Genomic DNA, 21,684 nt, shown 5'->3' on the forward strand with positions numbered 1-21,684 from the left:
ATTAGCAGGTATCCAGGTCAGACAAAACACACACATACACTCACATCCTCAACGTCCACCACACACCCTCCACGTCCAACACCTCCTCTCCTCTTCTGTCCTCTCCTCCAACCCCTCTCTGGTGTGAGGCGGCAGGGCAGGCAGGCAAACACACACACACACACACACACACACACACCTTTGAAGTCCACACTCCTCTCCTTCCCGCTCTCCTCCTCTTCTCCATTCGTCCTCGTGTGGGGACCTCAGCAGGCATGTCAAAGCACCAGGAGTACCATGTCCTCACTACACTACTTTGGTGTTTAGTAATAAATGCATAATAAGAATAATAAACTTGATTAGTAAGTTCATTAGTTGTGCTTCTTCTTCTTCTCCTTCTTTGTCTATCTTCTTCTTTTTTTGTCCACAAATATGACAGCAGCCATGATGTCATCATGTCCTTCTCTCCCTCCCTCCTTCTCTCTTCTGCTTTCGCTGAATCACTACCACGCTATCCACAACACCAACAACCACAACAAAAAAAGGGAAAGTCTGGGGAGAAAAATAGAGGGGAAAAGAATTCGAGTTGAAAGTGAAGTTCACTTGGTGTCTTTTTTTCTTTCTTGAGCGTCAAGATGTCCTCTTGTCCCACACCCCCACCCTTACTTGGGGTTCAACATTGGCACTTAAACAACGATGAGGTCTGCTTTTTGTTTTGTTTGTTTGTTTTGTTTTGTTTTGTTTGTCTTCCAAAAATATATATGTGTATATATATATCAGGTCGGCAGCTACAAAAAATATATGTAAAAAAAGAAATTAGTCCACGATTTTGTATCGTCGCCCCTTAAAGACAGTTTGTTTGTTGCTTTTGTCCGTTTGTTTGTATGTATGTCAGAGGTACAATGGCAAATGTGGAGGCAAAAAAAACGGTCCAAGCTTTGCACCAAGTGTGTTGTGGTGAGGGGGGTGAGGGCTTAACCTGCAGAAAAGAGAAATAACACTGTGAATTCCACCACAGAAAACGTCACAAGACAGAGTCACCGCACCGCACAAGGAATGGAAACAGAGACTGCATCCTGTTGATGATGCACAATACTAGGCCACCAACACCATTTCAACCATATTATAACACACACAGTAAAAATGGCAGAGTTACTGGTCATTAAAAACTTACAGGGTACTCTGGGACTAACGACACTCTCTAGGTGTTAAATTAACACTGTAACTTAACACAGCAACTAACTAACTTTTTTATTCTTTTTTACTATGCATCAATATCCCTGAAAATTAAAACAAAGTAATCGATCTGTCAATGGGTCAAAATTATACCATAGGCAAGTACCAGAGAAACGCTAGGCTTTTACTGCTCTGAAAGGGACATAAGGTAACTCAACATTGAGCCTAAGGCAGTATGCACTGACTGAACTTCCCTGGTTACCTGAAGTTGCAGTTGCAACAAGCTGTCAATCATGCAAGTTATCTGGGGCTCCCTCTTGTGAAAACTACTGGGCAACACCTTACTTCACAATACCAAGCATGAGATAACACTGGCGTGTCAAAGTCGGGAATGTGTCATAAACATTATGGCAATGAAATTTTAACACTTTCTTATCGCTTTCATGCCATTGCCATAATGTTTGCAACACTTTTATGACTGTTAGTGACTGCTTATGATGTAATGTGTAAGAAAAGTGTTACCAACTACTGCTACTACTATACAAGGCTTCTCTTCAATTAGTTAGGTAGCTGCTCCATTGCACTCCACTGACTTGTTTTAAAAGTTGTCTTGGGCTGCTGCCACTATTACTACTAAGCTTACTAGTACGGCTTGGGATCTCTATTAAAATGTAGTTACCCTCTCTATTGTGGCTGCAAGTCTCTGCCTGGTGAAGTTAGCTGGACACCCACTTGTGAATACTTACATATGACTACTGCTGCTACTACTACGTACTGCTACTACGTACCTGTACTACTACTACTACTACTACTACTACTACTAGGCACTCCACTACGACTACCTGGTCTTGCTCTCTACCTGCTTCATTGCAGCCGAAGTTAGCAGGGCACCCTACTACTAGCACTACTGCCACTACTAATACTATATACTCTACTACAATGTAGTTACCTGCTCCCTTGCGGCTCCAACTCTTCTGCCAGACGGGTGCGAAGTTAGCTGGGCACCCACTTGTGCGAGGAGCTCTGGGTGGTGGTGGCGGGCGGCCCCGGGTAGCCCCCTTGCCCGCCGGGCGGCAGGATGGGGTCAAAGTTGAAGTCGATGATGTCGCCGTCCATGAGGTCGCTGTTGATGATGTAGTCCACGTCGCAGTCCAGGTTCTCCGTGAACATCTCGATGTCCAGGTCGGTGGGCAGCCGGTCCTGCGTGGTGTTGGTGACGCTGCCGGGCATGAAGAAGCCCTGCGTGTTGGTGGAGCCGCTGCCAATTGGACCGAACTGACCCATGCCCTGCTGGTTACCGCCCATGCCCATGGAGGGGAGCCCAGTTCCGCCCAGCAGCCCCCCGCCCACACCTTGGCCCTGGAGGAGGCCACTGCCGACTCCCCCCAGGTGGTGCTGCTGGCTCTTCATGGACCCCAAGCCCAGCTGGCTGGGGTCTTGGTTGGCCATGCTGGAGAGGAGCATGCTCAGGCCCAGCTGGGAGTGCTGTTGCTGGGCCTGCTGCTGCTGCTGCTGCTGGTGAGACTGGTGCTGCTGGTGGTGCTGATGAGACTGGTGCTGGTTGTGGTGCGGATGCTGATGCTGGTGCTGGTGCTGAGGCTGAGGCGGGAGGCCCAGTCCTCCCAGGCCCGCTTTGCCCATCATCAGCCCACCCTGCTTGGCCTGGTTACCCACCAGACCCCCTCCTCCGATGCTACCGACACCTCCACCACCACCGCCACCGAGACCCAGGAGTCCTCCGGGGCCGCCCGGGCCGCCCTGGCTGGGCATGAGGGGGTCTACCTGGGACATCATCACCTCGCTGGGCGGGGGCGAGTCAGAGGTGAGCAGGGCTTCCAGACTGGAGGGCACGCGGGGGCTGAAGTGAGATGAACCGCCGCTACCGCCGCCGCCGTGAGAGCCGGGGCCCGGGAGAGGGTTGAAGAGGGAGTTGCCGTAGCTGGAAGGGCTCTGTTTGGAGCCGGCGCCGCCCTGGTTCACACCGCCGCCACTCTGAGACTGCGGCGGGCTCTGCACTGGCTTGCTAGTGACCGACCCGGTTGGGGACGAGTGCGTCTGCAGACGGCCAAACGAGGGGAACCCCCCGACCCCCACTCCTCCCACGCCGCCCGTGCCCCGGGGCAGCAGTGTGGAGGCAGAGGGCAGCGGGGTGGGTGGTGCCGGCGGGGCCGTGCTGGGACTGGCGCCGCCCTGCTGGTGACCGCCCGTCATGAGCGTCAACCCGTCGATCAGATCCAGCTCCTCCATGAGGGTCTCGGTGAGCGTTGGGGGGTAACCGCCTAGCAGACTCCCGCTGCCCCCTCCGTCCTCCGACAGTAGCTCGTCGTCCTCCTCCTGGGCGGGCGCGATGGGCGAGAGCTTCCCGCTCAGCGTGCTGGCGTTGGAGCTGGTACGTGGGCGGAAGCTGGTCCACATGTCCGAGTCGTCGAGGCTGCCGCGCGACGAGGGGCTGTTACGGCTCACGCCCCACTTGGGGAACGGCGAGACTCCGCCAGGGCTGTTGGCGCCGCCTTCGCTCCCGTCGCCCCCGTCTCCGCCCGCCCCGCCGCTGCCCACCAGCCCGGCGGCCATGGCCGCCTTCTTGGTCTGCTTGGCCCGCATGCGGCTCTTGAGCAGCTTGGAGGAGTTGTCCATGGAGGCGGCGCGCCGGCGCGGGGCCTTGCCCGTCTTGCCGCCCTCCGGGTTGAGCATCCACCACGAACTCTTGCCCGTCGACTCATTGTGCACGCGCAGGAACTTGTTGTGCAGGGACAGGTTGTGGCGGATGGAGTTCTGGATGGAGGAGGAGGTGGAGAAACAGAGCAAATAAATAAACAAATAAGCAAAAATTATTTTATTGCATATATTGAGTTGAGACTACTGTGTACACATACCTCTGAAAATAAGTCCTGGAACCATAATTAAAACTTCTTAAGAGTTGGAAAAACATTAACGGTAAAAAAAACCTAACAAACGCATGCCCTGCAAGTTTGTAAGTCACTCCAATCATACAATCATAATTCGGTGATGCTGTGTACAAAATTTCACTATTTTAAATATATGATGAAACATGCATTTTATGCACTTGTATGTGGGTATGCATTTGTGATGATGCAGAACGACATTTATGAATAACTTTTGGTATTACACACCTTCCACCCAGCTGAACTGTTGCTGTCTCCTTTGTCTTTGAAGTAGGGCACCGTTTTCACCATCCAGTCGTAGATCTGTGCCAAGGTGAGGCGCTTCTCGGGCGAGTTTTCAATGGCCTGGCTGATCAAATCCGCGTAGGACTGGTTGCCCCAGGCGTTTCGCCGCGACGACCCTTTTCTGGGCGTGGCCCCGCCCAGTCCGGCCGCGAGCCCGCCCTCGGTGACGACCACTTTCTCGGGCTCGGACGTGACTGGCTGAGGCTCATGCTTGTCTTCCTCGGCGGGCGGGGTTCCCGCTGTCGACTCGGCGCCGTCTGCCGCCTCGGGTTTGACAGCTGAGATGTCGGGTCTAGGCAACGGCCAAGTACACGACCTCGGTCTGCTCTGCGGCTCGAAATCTGGGTCAATCGGGGGTACGCTATCCTCCTCCATCATGTGAGCGAGTTCAGATATTTTGCTTTAAAATAATATTTAAAACAAAAATCGTCCAATATGAAGAAGTGCGGATTTTATTTCCAACTTCTTACAAAAAACACACAAAGAAATAAAAAAAAATACTATACGTCGTTATTTGTGTATCCTGCACTACTTGATGTGGGGGATTTGGGGTAGGCGGGGGGACGGGGGGCAGGGGGATCCCCGGGAGAGGTTTAGCGCGTGCAGGTTTATGTTATTATTGACCGTGATGTGGGGGGGATTCCTCGATCCGTTTGAGCAGTTCAGCGCTAAATCAGGTACAATATTCCTAAAAATAATTAAACCAAATCGTCTCCAGTCGCTATTAGGGGAGCGTCTGATAGAAAAGAGTCGCGGTAATCTGGATATACCAATATAGCGTCGGTTAATCCTCAGATTGGGGATTAGAGGAACAAAATAATCTTCTTAATAGTAACTATCATAAACCTTCTGATTTACAGACAGTAAGGAGGGCTGGAGAGGCGTGCCTTTGTTTACAAAAAAAGAACAAAGGGAACTGGCATGCAGTGAAATACCGTCCCATCAAAACATCTGCACCGCATGGGTTGGATGCTGATGCAAAGATATAGCAGTAGAGAGGCTCTTAGAAGGCATACAGACTGAGACTCCCAACGGAGTTCGCTCCCGGACGTGCGGTCCCCGGTGTTTCTATCACTCCCGGACTTGCGGTCCCCACCCGATTATATTTCACGTATTATCATATACTGCCACATACAAGCAATTTAGGGTTAGGTTTAGGTTTAGGGTTAGGGTTAGGTTTAGGGTTAGGGTTAAGGTTAGGGTTAGGTTTAGGGTTAGGGTTAAGGTTAGGGTTAGAAACAAAAAACTAACATCAACAAGATAACTGGCTCCGTAATATGGCGGTGGTACCGTTAGTCTGGCTAGTGGGAGCGAGATGAAATGGGAGTGTAATGAGATGGGAGCGTGAATCTGGGAATCCTCTTAGAATATGGCTGTAGCATAATCTATTGTGCCACACACAAATTAAAAAAGAATCCAGTCAGATTCAATAGAACTTCTCAACTGTTATGACTGTATACTTATTTGTCTTTGCGCCACATTAATATATGTATTGAATCTAATAAATAAACATACACAAATTCCAAACACTAAGACCAATTAAATTATTAATTTCAAGTTCAAGTTGTTGTAAGAGAGTTAGATTCGAATTAATGCATGAAAACGCATAGGCCTATTCAAGCTCGGGATGAATTTGGAAAGACGATCAAAACAATCTACACCTCGGATTACCATAGTAGGTCAGTGTTACAAAAGAGCTGTGTGTGGCGTGGGCCCTAACAACACATGTAAACAACGTTGGAGCGTGTTTCTTCTGCCGCACAAAACCTCCCCTTGCCAGATGCAAAATTACCCAGATGTCAAAGTTCCAGCATTCCTAGGTTCAATTCACTAGTTTTGCCGATCATTTAACCTTTTCAAACTTTAAATTATAATTTAAAAAACAGAAATTGATCTCAGAATTTGGTTACTACAGACTCGGCCAAAAACTAGAGAGCGTCCCCCAAATAAAATACATCCGTTTAATGAAAACGGTAGCCAACTACGCCGGAATATCAAGTAAAAACGTTCAAGTATAGACATAAAAAGCAAAATATATTTAATTCAAGCGGCGCTAGTAAAATAAATCGAATTTGCAAAGACTGTCAAAGAATTGCGCGTTAATCTGTACCGTTTTTGTTTTGACGTTGATGTGTTGTCCGTCAAGACTTAGTGAGAGAAGTCAAATTCTTGTTGGTCTCACTAGTCATCCTTGTGTTTTAAGTTTTTGAGTGAATGAACAAAAAGAAAACAAATCCGTATTACGTTTCAAGTCTGCACGCTCCTCCACGCTGTGGCCAGGCGCGTGTCACCATCTGCCATGTTTCTCGAGACGCAGCAACACACGATGCTCGCGCGGGCATAAACCAGTGGAACAGTTGTGTAAAGCACAAGTTCTTGTATTTCTCAGCCAGTTGGTAAGGAACTGTTTCAGAATGGACGGTGCATAGTCCCTGTTCAGATGACTTCTTTCCTACTTCTCGTATGTTCAATCCAAACTCGAAACCTATGCTAACAAGCTAGACACAACATTGGAATAGTTGGATAGCTACTTAGCTGGCTAACTCTTGTTATTTATGAGTTAAAATCCGTCTGGAAACAGTCGAAAAGGCAAACATGGTCCGTGACTTGAACTCCAAATCCTCTTAATCGAAATTCCCGTTCAATTTCGTTGTATCGCTGGTGTCCAAAGAGTCATTCATCGCAGATCATTTTTGTAATGTTTTGTTTTGACTCGAGGCGAAGACTCCCTTCTGACGTCTGTTTACCACTCTGCCAGACAACCCTTACTGCGACTGCGCACAGCGGATTGCTGGGAAATGAAGTCAGTCATGTGACAACTTCCATTACAAGAAAGAAAACAAAACAGAGTGGAGCAGAAGAAATGCAGATTATGTAACCTTTCTCAAGGTATGCAGTGCACCTTCGGGCCATGTCTGAAGCCACCTCATCACATGACACAGGCTAATTATTTAATTAACCCTCATCCAATCTGAAGGCAAATCTTGTGACGCTAAACATTCTAAGAAATGGAGAGTACTAGCCTACAACTTGCTCTAGTCTGTGCATATGATTCCAAGAAAAAGTTTCAGACGACCCATATGCTATATTTTTCCCTATAGAACTTTTAAAAATTATTATTTTAAAGAGCTGTCCTACACTCATAACCTCATAATAGCCTACCTAGTTAGGCATAATATAGGTCTATAGACTATATGGCTACTATTTTTTTTTCTATCGATGATAGATTTTAAGCATACGCAAACATTTGCCCTAGTCATTTTATTTCCTGAATAAATGTAATTAATTTTCTACTTGGCAAAAGCTATATTCTGAGGCGTAGCCACATTTTGAATATCACACGCCATAGGCCTAGGCCTGTCTTGTATTTGGAGGGTTAGGCCTATTCTACTCTCCATAGGTTGTTCTGTTGAATCTGTTGAATTCATAGTCATATCACCGGCTTCACCATATTTCATTGTAGCCTATTGAGTATTGTAATAGTAGGCTACTGGAGTGTACCGTATGTAGGCTACATTAAAAACTACACTTCCCATGGTGCCACCTGTCAGAGCGCAGTTGAAGAATTTGGTGAGGGTGGGAGGTGGAGGACACGTAGCATGATGCAATCAAGCTCAGCGAGAAAGCTCCGCTCAGTAGTAACCTACTATGCGACTGGTCCATCTAAATATACAGGATGGTGTGGAAAAAGTAACTATCTTTTTTGACAGGAGAGGTGGTAGAAGCAGAGAGCATCCCTTGTTCTCTGAGGAGCCTTTAAACGCAAAACCCCCACCCCCCTTCAAAGTAAAAAAAGTTAAAGTTAAAAAAAATAAATAGGCTACAAAAACATACATAAACTTAAAAAAAAAAAAACAATTTCTAAGTGTGTACAATTTCATTCAATTTGCACTGTCATGGCATAAGTTGTGATGACATTTTCCTCTGGAATTCGCCCACTTGGACTAGGCCTCAGTGAATGTGAAGTGTGAAGTTTGGGTATAAAACTGGGTTGTGCATTGTAATGTCCCCTTCTCCAGGACAGTAGTCCTCGACTGTCAATTAGCCTAGTAGCCTATAATGTTTATCAGGTTTCCTGCAAGTGGATAGAAGGTAGGCCTAACACCCGCCAACCAGCCAAATGCTGGCAAAAAATCAATTTAGCTGATAGAAAAGAAAACTTACTAGCCACTTTGACTGGTAGTAGGTGTATGTTTGTCTAGTAGCCTATAAAATGTACACATCTACAAAGTACTAGCCAAATGGGCTAGTAATGAAAATTACAGCCCTGTATGCGTCACTGTACAAAGGGTTTCTCTTTGCGGTTTGAGTGCCTTGCAAAGATCACAAAACCTATTGTGAACAGAACAGTGTCATTCTTAGGAGAAAATGCGTCTTCTGCGTTCACATTCATTCAAGTAAATAGGAGAAAAAAATCACATTCATACAAGTGTGTCTCTATTAATGTCTGACCATGTCATGCACAACATTCCAACCCTAATTCCTTTTGGCCAAACTATACTGAAACAGTCTCAATGCAATGATGAAATTCTGTGAAACTGTCTGCCGCAGAGGTGATCCACGGTCAAGTTCCGCCCGAGGACTTGACACTCATGACCTCACAACAACTTATAGGGTGGGAGGAAGATGTGCTAAGCCAGTCTGCCCTACAAAGGCAAAGTGGAACAACTACGCCAACATTGAAACCGAGAAAATGCCTTCAGAGTCTTGGCATTATATTGTAGTTACTGCAAATTTGACAGCAATATATCTCTAAAACAGGACACATTTGGACCATAAGATAAAGGAGGTGTAATGAAGATCATGTTCAGTCTAAATTTAATTTTGACAAGATACTAGGTTTTGGAGCCAGAGGGGCGTAGGTGGCATTTGACCAACTTTACAGGAGAGCCAAAAAAAAAAAATTGACCACTCTTTAACCCCTTAAGACGCGGCTTTATAAATTAGCTGTTACCAGAATGGCAATAACCAAGTTGTAGTGTATTACTAAAGGCCCCGTGCACTGGCATAGTAGTGTAGTACTATAGTAATTAACTTTCAATGTCTATTACAGCGTGCCACAGGAGGTACGGCACGCATTAAGGGGCTACTCAACTATATTTGTTTACCTTTAACCACAACATCATAGCCATGAACATACTTAAATGAGGCAGTCATTAATTAAAAATATGATGTCATATTGACATACTGAACAGACTCTAAAATCTTGAAAATTGCAAAAAAAAATACTGAAAAATATGGCCAAAAATGCATGATACGCCTTTTGAGCACCAAATATTTTGAATGTTAAGAGAGGGAAAAGGATGTATCTGCTCATTCTTGGTTAAAAAATAATGTGATGAATAAGTCATGATTTCTTCCTTTTATTTCAAATACTGTACAACAAAGACATTCTGATGTGTCAGTACATCCACTTATCACACTCAATTTACACTCAATTTAATGTAAATTCAATGTACCCTGGCCATTTCCATCCTATGCAAGTACACAATTCAATGCTCACCCCTGTTTTCACATCCATTTAGTGCTCCAATCTCATGTATTACTTCACATTCATGTTTTTCATTTCAAACACTTGAACAGTGTAACATTTACTGTACTTACAATCAGTTTAATTTCAATTATATAGTTTGTATGCACTTCACTTTAGCATAGGCCTACTGAGCCTATCTAAGCCATAGGTGTGAATGGAGATACGCCCTTTTGCCTCCAACACCGATGGCCACTTCTGTGTTAGGTCTTTGTTGTTTTTTGATTTTATTCAATATAGGTTGAGTTCTGATATGTCTTTTTGGTACAGTTAGATCGAGCTCATCAAGACCTTTAATTTGATATATAGAACTCATTTTTTGTCAAAAATGCCACTTACGCCCCTCTGGTTGCAGTTTGGCTTCCCTTTGGATAGATCCCCTGCTCAAAACAGATTGAGAACCCCTGAGAGCCAGCTAGTCAAGTCATACTGTGACCTCTTGAGGAGTCAAGACAGAGGTGTAATGACGTTCTAATAAACTATTGGACAACAACATTAGACACAGATAGACAGAAACACATGCACCTGGCTACTGTACTTGTGGGAAAAAAGTAATATTATTTGCATATAAGAATGAATGCTATGGAATGCACACAGTAGGCCTATTGGAAGGACTGTTATTATGGTTATGATTATTATTATTATCACGAGGTGTAGGAAAAACTAAGTAGCACCGTACTACCAAAAACTGTACTACCGTAGCACCGTACTACCAAAAAAATAAGAACTGTACACAAAAACTGTATTTATGCTGTAGCAACAGTACTAAATAAGACTATTAAGAATTGTGCTCTGGCCATCAAAAGCGTGAAAGCCCGATTGGGAAACTCCAACTCCCATTGTCATTGTGACACAGCACTCCACAGCACACAAGTGTTCACTGCACCCTGCACACACCGAAATTGCATTTATGCCTCACCTGTGCAAGGGGTCAGCCCCCAAATGGCGCCCCAAGGGAGCAGTGCGGCGGGACTGTACCATGCTCAGGGTACCTCAGTCATGGAGGAGGATGGAGGAGACCACTGATTAATTAGTTCCGCCACCAACCTGGCGAGTTGGGATTCGAACTGGCTACAAGTCTGACGCCCTAACCGCTTACCCATGACTGCCCATAGCAACATATGTCAGATTTCATAAAATCCTGTGCACATGCAGCCTTGTGGAACACATTTTTATTCATTCATTTTTTAAATAAATGCAATCAAGTAGGCCTATCAATTGAAGCCTACAACCATGAAGCAGCTATGTACTGTACTGTATGTTCATTGCATGTGTTATGGCTTTGAGCCAGATTGTGACAATAGGTAGACTATCAGAGTTCAATTCTAGAATCTTTATGATGCAACTCATTTCAACTGAAGGGGGCTGATACTCACAGCACAGTACAGTGTAGATCTGAGCGATTTAGGTTTATTTTATAATGCATTAGGAAGACTCTTGCAGCCGAAACGTCTGTCTGTCCCTGCAATGTTTAAATAACAAGAAAAGAAAAAGGAAGAAGAAAAACTGAGTGTGATCCATTTCCTAACTACTTGATTACATCAGAGACGCACCAAGACGGAAGAGTGTGGTGTGTGGAAGATCACTTTATAATATATGCATTAAGAAACGATTGAAAAACAGTTCTGCAAAATATCAAAAGGAGGCGATGAGAGCGTGGCAGCTGTGGTCACAGATACCATGTCAGCCTTGCTAGAGAGAGTGGAAGAAATTGAATGGAAAAGAAAGGCCCTGGACCTGGCCGGTGCTGAGTGGGCAGTCTCCTATGTGATAAAAATGATGCAGCTGGAGGAAGACATGAGGGCCTGCAACACTGCAGAAGAAGTGGAACAGCAGGCTGAGAACCTTGAGAAGAGGGCGGAGAGAAGACTGTTCTCCAGCATGTTCAAGATGCCAACTTTGAAGCGGAAGGTAGATAATTCATTAACATATCGACTTGTATGACTTTTTACAGGTTGGTCAGTAGGGAGCGAGTGAGGGCCCGGGGAGAGGCTGCATCTAGCTTGCACTGACATGGATGGAGATGAAGGCGGACTTTTCTGTTTTTCTGCTGCTTGACATCATTTCATTGGATCTTCCATACACGTCTTGTTTTTAAAATATATATATATATTCTATTTTCCTTAAACACTCCTAACTAATAAAAGTTGAAAAAACCCAAACCTATCCCATAGTTGAGTTGCCTTTGTCCTGTTTCCAAAAGAGGGTCATTATGATTCAGTTCCCTGACACTGACATAGACAGACTAAGCCAAATACTTGTGCTGAACACTTAGACACTTAGAAACCTTTCTGTTTCTTGCTTTGAGGGGAAAATGAGCAAATGAATGATATGATTGAGTGGTCACAATTTCTCACATCATGACAGCAAACAGTCTCCGGAAGCGGATGCAATAGCGCTGAGCTAATGGACCCTAGCCCTTTCAGGTTTGACACCTGCTCCCATGCCAGAGGGTTGCTAGGAGATCATGAGTCCGAGCCGTGAGTGGCGGACTGCACAGGATGACCTCGGTTACAAACACACAGAGGCTGGACATATGACTGAACATGCATTGGCCAGAAAAAGGGAAGGCAAATGAAAGAGCAATCTGAAGGAAAGAAAATTACAGACAAGCGTCTTCAACGTCTCTTCTGGCCATGCAGGGCAGGATTAATGCACAGGAGATATTGCTGCAGCCTAGGGCCCCCCACCTGCCAGGTTTGTAGTTGAAGATTGTCAAGATTGAACCGATTGAGGTGTTGAGTACAGTTGGTAGACATGTTATCATTCATTCCTATCTTGTAATTATGACACTGTCTATATAAATTTGTCATTTGTAAATGTGTATTCCCGGGAGCCCCACAGAAACCTGTAGCCAAGGGGCCCCATGCCATCTTAATCCGTCCCTGCCCGTATGTTGTGGCTATAGCTGTGGGTATCATGAATTGGTTAAAGGTTCATGGCCACAGCTGCTCCTTGAATATGACTACAAGATGGGACAGTGTCAGTGTCACATACACACACAAAAAAACACAAAGAAAGTTCAAAGAGATACAACAAGCTTAAATTCAAGGTCTAGCTACGTTGTGTTCACACACACCAAAGATACAAGGATACAAGGAAGTTAACTTGTCATATGAGACACTTTGTCACATGTAATGAAATGAATCAATCAACTGCTGCCTCATATAATAATGCACACCAGGGTCCTTTACTATTCACCAAAGAATCTAGAACAGAGCTCTCTAGAATTTTTGCAATTCACTGCGAAAAAAAACACTAGTTCTACTGATGCTATTATTTACACACAGTCTTTAGTAATACATTATGACCTAGTCAATGCCATTCTGCTAACAACAAACCTTTAATAAGACCTAGAATAGGTACACTGTGCTAATACGGTACGTCTATCATGAATGGGCCACGTTGTCCATGCTTTCCCAGGTTCTAATCTGACAGGGGTCATTTTCCAACCCTTCCCCAGCTCTCTCTCTCTCCCACTTTACGGTCTCTCTTCACGATCCTTATCCCTAGTGAAGAGGTGAAAGTCCCAGGTGTGGAGGAGCGCATTCTGCTAATGCACCATATGATACTATGATGAATGGGCTTGCGAGCCCCAAAGGTACCCAGGTTCAAGTCTGTCCTGGATCATTTCCCAACCCTACACTGTTTCTTTCTCTCAGTCTCTTCCTGTCATGGTCTTCATTGGCCTATCTGCAAAAAAGCATTACAATATTTAAAAATAAATGTAATAGGTAAGAAAATTGTATAAAAGTGGCCATGTCTTAACACATTTTTAGAAACACAATGCCTATGACCTTCCACGTCCTTATCTGAACCCAAACGAAAATGAGAAAATATGGGGATGAATGGAGGGGCGTCAAGACACAGATGGTGCAATCAGCAATCACTTGCAATAACCAACCAAACAATGGCAGATTGTACCAAGGGCATGGACACCTCTCCCAATACGAACACAGTGTCACACACACACACACACACACACACACACACACACACACACACACACACACACACACACACACACACACACACACACACACACACACACACACACACACACACCTGGCAGGTCAGGTGCACAGGATGACCTGGAGCAGGGAGATTACAACACACACACACACACACACACACACACACACACACACACACACACACACACACACACACACACACACACACACACACACACACACACACACACAAAGGCACATATGCACCTGGCGGTAAGGTTTGGGCTGACCTATACATCCATCAACAATCAGGGAGATTAACAGACCATGGACAGTTCAATGAAAACACACACACACACACACACACACACACACACACACACACACACACACACACACACACACACACACACACACACACACACACACACACACACACACACACTTGTCAGGTCAGGTCAGGTCAGGTGAGATGCACAGGATGACCTGGCCATCAACATCAACAGTTAGTTCAAGGCGTAATAATAGTGTACTTGCATCTAAAAAAGGCAAATTCTATCCTTAGAGACATGTCACACCTAGGCCACAACCTGTTTGAGCTTCTGCCATCTGGCAGAAAAAAAACAGAATAGAAATAGACTGAAGAACAGTTTTTATCCAGTGGTCTTTACTCATATATATATAATACAGTATATAGTACAGTGTATATATAATCTTGTTTTGCCTCAATCAACAAGGAATGCTCAATTTCGTTGTACGCATGACAATGACAATAAAATATATTTAATTCTTTTATATTGTATTATATCCACCGATATATGTAACCGTCTTTATACACATATTGGTCTTTTTTTCATTATTGTATTAGTATAATGTGACCGGTGTGTGAGTTTGTGCACACATCTTTTGGTCATCTATTTTAAATGTGTTCCTAAAAAACAATGACAAATCAATAATGAAGTTAAATGACCTTTGAATTTGGTTTTATAGCTGAAGAACAGGTAGGCTACTGGAGACAGGTAGGTACATGTTGAGCTGTCATTTACAGTGGGCCGATGTGTCATCCATGTAAGCTTGCCTGAAAGGCCTTGCATGTGTTGCTTAGAAATACATGGTTTGTACTTTTGCCATAAAAAGTGTCACAGAAACTCAAAGTAAAAGTTTAGGCCTGTTGTATTGTATATCGTGTTGACATTGTTTTGAGCTGTTCCTCTGCCTTTTCTTATATAGTCTTTCCTTTTTGCACATAGGTAAATAAACAAGAAGAGGTCAGAAGAGGTAGGTAAGGTAGGCCAACCGGTTTATCTTTGCCTACTTTACTGTCAGGGGGCGCTGTTTCCCCGCCCTCCATTGGCTGCAAAGGCAGACTTCAGAGTAGGTTCTTTCTGCCCGCGCCTTGGTGGTGGACCTTCGGCATTTGCAAAAATGTCTGAGCCCACTGTTGCTGACACTCGCCGCTTAAACACCAAACCCCAAGACCTGACGGACGCTTATGGGCCACCAAGCAACTTCCTAGAAATCGATGTCTATGACCCGCAGACGGTTGGAGTAGGTCGGAACCGCTTCACCACTTATGAAGTGCGGATGCGGGTGAGTCAGATGAAATCGAGGTCGATGATTTTTGGTTGGCCTGCTGTGCTGTCGGTGCAATGCACTTGCTAGCATATGGTTAGCTATTTTCATTTAGCTGGAAGTACTCACGTTTCCTCTGACTGTACCACCAGAAAACATCCAACTTTTAAGCAGCCAAAAATCGATGTCATGCTTGAATGAACTGACTCAATTAACCAGTTGCACCGCCGACAAAGTGTTTTGAGCAGTGACGAGACGACCTAAACTGGTGTGGCCAAGATTGTAGTATGAGAAGCTGGCGCGCAGTTGGCTAAGATGCTGTAGCAGATAAATGGTTGTATTTATTTGTTCTTTCCCGTCAGATACCGCATTTGGGATGTGGTATTTAAACATGAATAAATGTATTGATAGGTCATGTCTATTTTCAGTTGGACAGATTCTGTACACGAAAACTCTGCCTCTCACACCAGACTGCAAAGCGAGACTCCAGAAAGATCTTTGCTACAAAGTAACCTAATGCAACCTGGGTGGCAATTAAATTGCATCATTTGTGACAGTTCAGAATGTAACGTTGTGGTCACTGGTGATTTGGCCATTCTATGAAGCACGATTTCACCACACAACTATGTATTTGATCAAATATGTATGCATCGCATTCGAACAGCCAATTAACTGTAGCCTATATATTGTGATGTTGTATACATTCAGTGTAATAGGCCTGCAGAATAGTGTACTGCAATTCTTGCAGACTTCAGATATGTCAGTACTGTAAAACAACGACTTTCATCAGTTCTCCTTCTCGTGTTGATTTTTGCCATCTTTTGACAAGCAGTTTTATTGCACTGCACCACAATCAGGTAGGCCAGGCCAGGTGTTCTCTCATTTGTTGTGTTTGTCAGCTGGGTGACAGTTGATGACATAGGATGTGAATGTTGATATTGTGCCATCTCTTTATAGACAAACCTACCTATCTTCAAGACGAAGGACTCCGTTGTGCGAAGACGATACAGTGACTTTGAGTGGTTGAAGAACGAGCTTGAGAGAGACAGCAAGGTATTATTGCATTCATTTCCGATCTGTTTTGAATTAGAACTGTGTTGGCATTTTGTTCCAGACAGTCATGCACCAAATTAGCTGACTCTAAATGACAAATATCTCCAGTCAGGTGAGAGAATAGTTATTCAAATGACTGTATGAAATGCACAGGTAAATTTTTAAAGGAGTGTTGTGCATGTAATGCAGTGTGACTCCCATGTCATATTAGGGAATGGGCTACTACTATTTTCTCTGCAGGTGTAGTATAACTCCCTGATTTAGATGACTGAATGTCTGAAAATGAAGTATTACAGTTTTTCCCTCAGGGGTAATAAAGTGTGATGCCTGCACACATCAGTTCAGACAGGATTGCAGAGCACTGCATGACAATGACAATAAAATAAAAAACAACTCGATTGCCACTGTTTCGATTGCCACCGCACACTGGCCACACACTTTATGTATCTAACAAGCATAGTAGCAGGTGTATTCAACAAGTGATTTGAAGGAGCGGCTCTGACAAAATAGACTTCACTTGTCATTGAACTGACTAGTGAAAGCGTGAAAGCCCACCTGAGAAACTCCCAATGCCATTGTGATGCAGCACTCCACAGCACACAGTGCTCACTGCACACAACAAAATTGCATTCATGCTTCACCAGGGCGCACCCGTTTATGCATCAACCCAAATGGCGTCCCAAGGAAGCAGTGCAGCAGGAGGGGACCATGCTCAGGGTTCTTCAGTCATGGAGGAGGATGGTGGAGAGCACTGGTTAATTACTCCCCCCTTCCAACCTGGCGGGTTGGGAGTTGAACCAAGTCTGACGCCCTAACCGGTTACCATTGACTGCCCAAACATGTCTCTGTAGGAGACTTCAGCACCAGTGTGCCAGGTTGCATTGAAAACGATGTAATCAAATGTTGGCACTCTGTCTGAAGCGGTGTGAAGTGGCCTTTCAAGACATGAAACTTGTAAACGTTTGGATGAGAATGTGTCCCTTTTTTAAAAAAGTGTAAGATTGTGGCGCCCCCTCTACCTGGCAGTGCTGAGAAAATCAGATGAGAATTTGTTTCTTTTCATGTTTTTATTTTTATTTTATTTTTTTACATTTTAAGAATGAAAAAACCTAGCAAGGCTGAGAGAACTTAATGAGAATTTTTTTCTTTTTATTATTTTTAAGATTGTAGTGCCCCCTCTACCTGGCAAAGCTCTGAAGCGCCAGCTGCCCTTCCGTGGGGATGAAGGTATCTTTGAAGAGGCCTTCATAGAGGAGCGGCGTGCTGGCTTGGAGCAGTTCATCAACAGGTTTGCCATTATTATATGATATAATATTACATTACAGTACATTTAAGCCCAATTCGTGTTCACAAGCCAAATCGTCTGCAAAGTGTTGCAGTAGCCCTCACCCCTGTTATAGAGACTCTGCTCGCATTTCCAAAATATTGTAACTAAGTTACGAATTTTTGTAGATGACTGCGGACAGCGGCCACTATGATCGGTCCTCTCAACATCAATGAACTACCTCCTTTTTCTTAACTGTCACAGTTTTGGCAGTTTATGTAAGCAAACTGCAGGTTACTATTTGTTAAATGGGTTAAATATGCCCATTCACACAGTGCAGTGTTGAAGTAATGTACAAGGGAAAATGTGTGCAAAAAACACACATCTATGTAAGAAAAATAACACCTATGCAAACCCTCTAGGTGAACAGACAGACACATAGTACACATCAAACGTGGGAAATGGCATTAAGAGAAGTAAGGGTTATGCAAGCAGTGATTGTACACGATGATAGTAGACATTAACAGTAACCAGTGACGGTTAACAGTGATGATAAACTGACTGTACGGTATCTCCTGTCAGCATAATCACTTTCTCATAATCACTTTCACAGAATGTGTTGCATGACATTACAGTAAAGGCACGTCATCTCTTCCTTATGTTCACAGAATCGCCGGACACCCGTTGGCCCAGAACGAGCGCTGTCTCCACATGTTCCTCCAGGACGAGGGCATCGACCGCAACTACGTTCCTGGAAAAGTACGGCAGTAGGGGGGGGATGGATACGGGTGTCGGGTGTGGTTGGGAGAGGGGAGGGGAGGGAAGAGCAGGGAAGGGAAATGGGGACAGGAATTAGTATTGCCTTGCTATTTCCGAAATCTTTCAAATTTCTAGCAGCGTTCCCCCCCCGGGACGCCCAGGAAGTGTTATGTTATTTTATCGTATCCTGAGATCAGAGTAACATTTATTTTTACACGGTAAGAATAATATACACATTCTATGTACGACGAGGTCGACCGTCTCAAACTATCGATTCTACAGTTTTTGTGGACTGCTTTTAGCTCTTATTGTGTCTGTCCGCTTATCCAAAGCGTTATTGTGGAAAGGACCGCATGAACTCTACAGTATATGGGTGAGGTTGTGCGGGTCTGTGGCGAGCTGTTAATAAAATGTAAAGGAGAAAGGAAATAATGATGATGATTTAATGTGTTCTTGAGTGTTTGGTATGAGGGGTCCCGTCACTATATTGTATATAATGTAGTATATAATATGTCATTACTCTATTTAAGTTCATAAAAATTCTGTATATCAATTTTTGTCACATTATTTATATACATTTTTTTGTCTCCTCATAGGTGTGAATAAAGTAAGTTTCTTTACGTTTTCCATTCTGATTAACCAAACTGTTGCTCATATCACTCAGGCCTTTGCATGGATCATTCTTGAAATTCATCAACTTCTGTCAAAAAAAGTTAACAAAACCCTTCATGAAAATGTCCTAATCTTCCTCTATGCTTTGCACTTCATGTTTCAGTCATTCCTCCTATCCAGCATCTGTTTTTGTCTCCTTTCCAGTCTGGTAAAAGAATGAATGCCCTTGACCATAGACATGTATTAATATGTTAAATATTTATACACGTCTATGCTCTTAACTGTTGTTGCTATGATGCATTAGCATGTTCAGCCTAGCTTAGCCTTCCCCCCCCATGTTGGCTGCATATTAGTACGTTCCATTTGCTGTCTGGACACCAGATTCAGACGTAGTTGTGTGCATGCAAAAGCGGAAAGTAGTACCGTTGCACATGCCAGAGTCTGAAATGCTTACTCCAACCAATCAGACACCTCAGATGACCCCTGAGTTCACAGATCAAGTAGTTGTGCAGTTAAGCATATCGAGCGAATGCTGCAATATTTTCTATTTGCGTGCTCTGTTCTGTAATGTTTGATTTTTGTCACTCAAGCACAAGTCAAAACTACATAATTTCCAGCCAATGGTATTCACAAAATTCAGACTCCTCTAGTAAGTGTCAGTTCAGCTTTCACAAATGTAATAGCCTACATCCAACCCAAATTTTGTTGTATTATTTTAGCAGACATGGGGTCAATCTGAACTCCTGAATTTCAGTATCTGAGACAAATGGAACGCAGTACTGTGCATGGAGGCTAGGCTGGGCAGTCTCAAACCCGGCTCGGCTGCCTTCTAGAAACATCTATCAGGGTTCATCTTTTTTCCCTTGTGATAATGTAGCAATGCTCTTGATACCTCAGCTGTATCCATCCTTTAACCATCTTTATCCTGTCTTGATCTCCTTCATCTTTCCCATTCATTTCGTTCATTCGTTGGTTCTGCAAACCCCCCTTTGGTACTGCATTTCATTTATTTGTTGGTACTGCAACCCCTCCACCCCCCTTGTGATTTGTTCAACAAATTATTGCACATGCTTTATAATTATCATGTAGCCTATAGATAAATAATTTGATGAACTATGTATAAGTGTTTCAAATATTACGATATCTGCTGTACCATTAAGGTGCTAGCATGACTAGCGAAATTGTCTGGCATAATGTTATGCTAGTGTTAACATGTTTTGCTTCATAACCTCTGGACATCATGTCATATCAGCTGATCACATCTTTCAAGGCTGGTTTCCTGGGGCCTATACTAACAAGCTGGTTCGGGAGTAAACCAGGTTAAATTAATAGGTAAATCACCTAATAGAAGAGCCTGAAGTTCTTAAGAAAAGAAAATGATGACTCCGGGCTCTTCTATTAGATGATTTACCTCTTAACTTAACCTGGTTTACTCCTGAACCAGCTTCTTAGTAAACCCCTCTGGACATTGGTGTTTGCATACTCGTGTTTTACAACAGAACTTTGGGCTATGTAATGTGCACCATGTCAAAGTTAACTTTATTTAAATTGGGAGCCAGCCCTTCAAAGTTTTTAAATTGTAGCTCATATCAGCAATTTTAGTTGACTGTAGCAGTCACCATAACAATATTTGAGAAAAAAAAGACATATTAATGTTTCAGCAACTACATCAGGCAATTTTAATTAAAATATGCGCTGTCTTTAGTGTTTAATGCGCTTTGTTGATGCCAGGTTTTGAAGAAACGTCCTCCAGCCTCGAGGTTTATCGTCGCAGCAAAATGCAAAGCTGCGTCTCTACAATAGACAACACAGTATCGCCTGATTCATTCCCACGCCTGTAAATATGTAAATATTTTGATAAGGGTGACTACACTGCTGAAGTCGTTAATTGAAGTCCCATCTTTCCAAAGAAGTCATTGCACATTTTGCACACGTTAACGATGCACATGTGCAATAATGCCGAATACAAAACGCATTAGACATGAACTGTTATGTCATGTGTTTTTGTTTTATTTCATTTTGTTTCTTTGACAATGAAATATGTAACCCCTGATAATAATTGCAAGCAAGTGTCACAGCAGAAGTATTCCATTTCCAGTTTTATTGGGACATGTTTGGAAGATGCACTGAGTAATTTTAGCAGTCCGAAATGTATGCTGCCCATTCGCAAATTTTATCTTTTGTCATGAATATTTACAAAGTGCATAAACGAATATGAACTGGTCTGACCAGAGTCAGTTGTACATCCAAAGATGTCTATGGCTGGTGATTGAAAATGGCGGATATACACGGAGTGCGGTCCACCACTCGTTGAAAGTGGAGCCTACATTTCAATGCCATGAAGAGTACTTACAAATTGATGGTGGTTGGTGCATGTTGATTTTTGACATTTGTGAGTGGACAGCATACATTTGTGAAATGAACTACAAAAAAAATTCCGCAGTGGACCTTTAAAGGCATATGTACATGCTACCTCAGTTAAAGTGTGTCTGATTAAGGCCTGCTTGTAACAAGGACATAACCTTGGCTGCAGTCTCTCTTCTTTTCTTTCTTTTTAGTCGATTTTTCAATGCGTTCAATGATTTGGATGTTATGTTT

At 43.7% G+C, this 21,684-nt stretch overlaps 2 protein-coding genes across 3 annotated transcripts; one reads left to right on the forward strand and one right to left on the reverse strand.

The window, feature by feature from the left end:
* Positions 1-705: 705 nt before the first annotated feature.
* foxo4 (forkhead box O4) lies at positions 706-4,834 on the reverse strand. The gene is made up of 3 exons (XM_063190116.1): positions 4,287-4,834; positions 2,105-3,927; positions 706-958 (listed from the first exon to the last, which is right to left on the reverse strand). The coding sequence occupies exons 1-2, from the start codon at positions 4,719-4,721 to the stop codon at positions 2,149-2,151; spliced, it is 2,214 nt and encodes a 737-aa protein (XP_063046186.1). The 5' UTR covers positions 4,722-4,834; the 3' UTR covers positions 706-958; positions 2,105-2,148.
* Positions 4,835-15,095: 10,261 nt separating this feature from the next.
* LOC134440375 (sorting nexin-12-like) lies at positions 15,096-20,411 on the forward strand. Of its 2 annotated transcripts, XM_063190430.1 has the most exons (5): positions 15,096-15,416; positions 16,356-16,451; positions 17,615-17,739; positions 18,384-18,474; positions 19,071-20,411. In XM_063190430.1, exons 1-5 carry the CDS (start codon positions 15,252-15,254, stop codon positions 19,074-19,076), a joined length of 483 nt encoding a protein of 160 aa, XP_063046500.1. In that variant the 5' UTR covers positions 15,096-15,251; the 3' UTR covers positions 19,077-20,411. The 2 variants fall into 2 exon arrangements, with proteins under 2 accessions (XP_063046500.1, XP_063046499.1); XM_063190429.1 differs by having other exon boundaries at positions 15,097-15,416; positions 18,384-19,094.
* Positions 20,412-21,684: the final 1,273 nt, after the last annotated feature.

Source organism: Engraulis encrasicolus, chromosome 23, assembly GCF_034702125.1.
Source record: "Engraulis encrasicolus isolate BLACKSEA-1 chromosome 23, IST_EnEncr_1.0, whole genome shotgun sequence".
Classification (NCBI taxonomy): Eukaryota; Metazoa; Chordata; class Actinopteri; order Clupeiformes; family Engraulidae; genus Engraulis; species Engraulis encrasicolus.

Bases quoted from the DNA above. Each gene is read 5' to 3' on its own strand.
- foxo4 (XM_063190116.1), bottom strand. From the start codon at position 4,721: ATGATGGAGGAGGATAGCGTACCCCCGATTGACCCAGATTTCGAGCCG. The intron at 3,928-4,286 runs GTGTGTAATACC...TCCTCCATCCAG, and splicing joins ACAGTTCAGCTGGGTGGAAG to AACTCCATCCGCCACAACCT.
- LOC134440375 (XM_063190429.1), top strand. From the start codon at position 15,252: ATGTCTGAGCCCACTGTTGCTGACACTCGCCGCTTAAACACCAAACCC. The intron at 15,417-16,355 runs GTGAGTCAGATG...ATCTCTTTATAG, and splicing joins CTTATGAAGTGCGGATGCGG to ACAAACCTACCTATCTTCAA. The intron at 16,452-17,614 runs GTATTATTGCAT...ATTATTTTTAAG, and splicing joins AGCTTGAGAGAGACAGCAAG to ATTGTAGTGCCCCCTCTACC.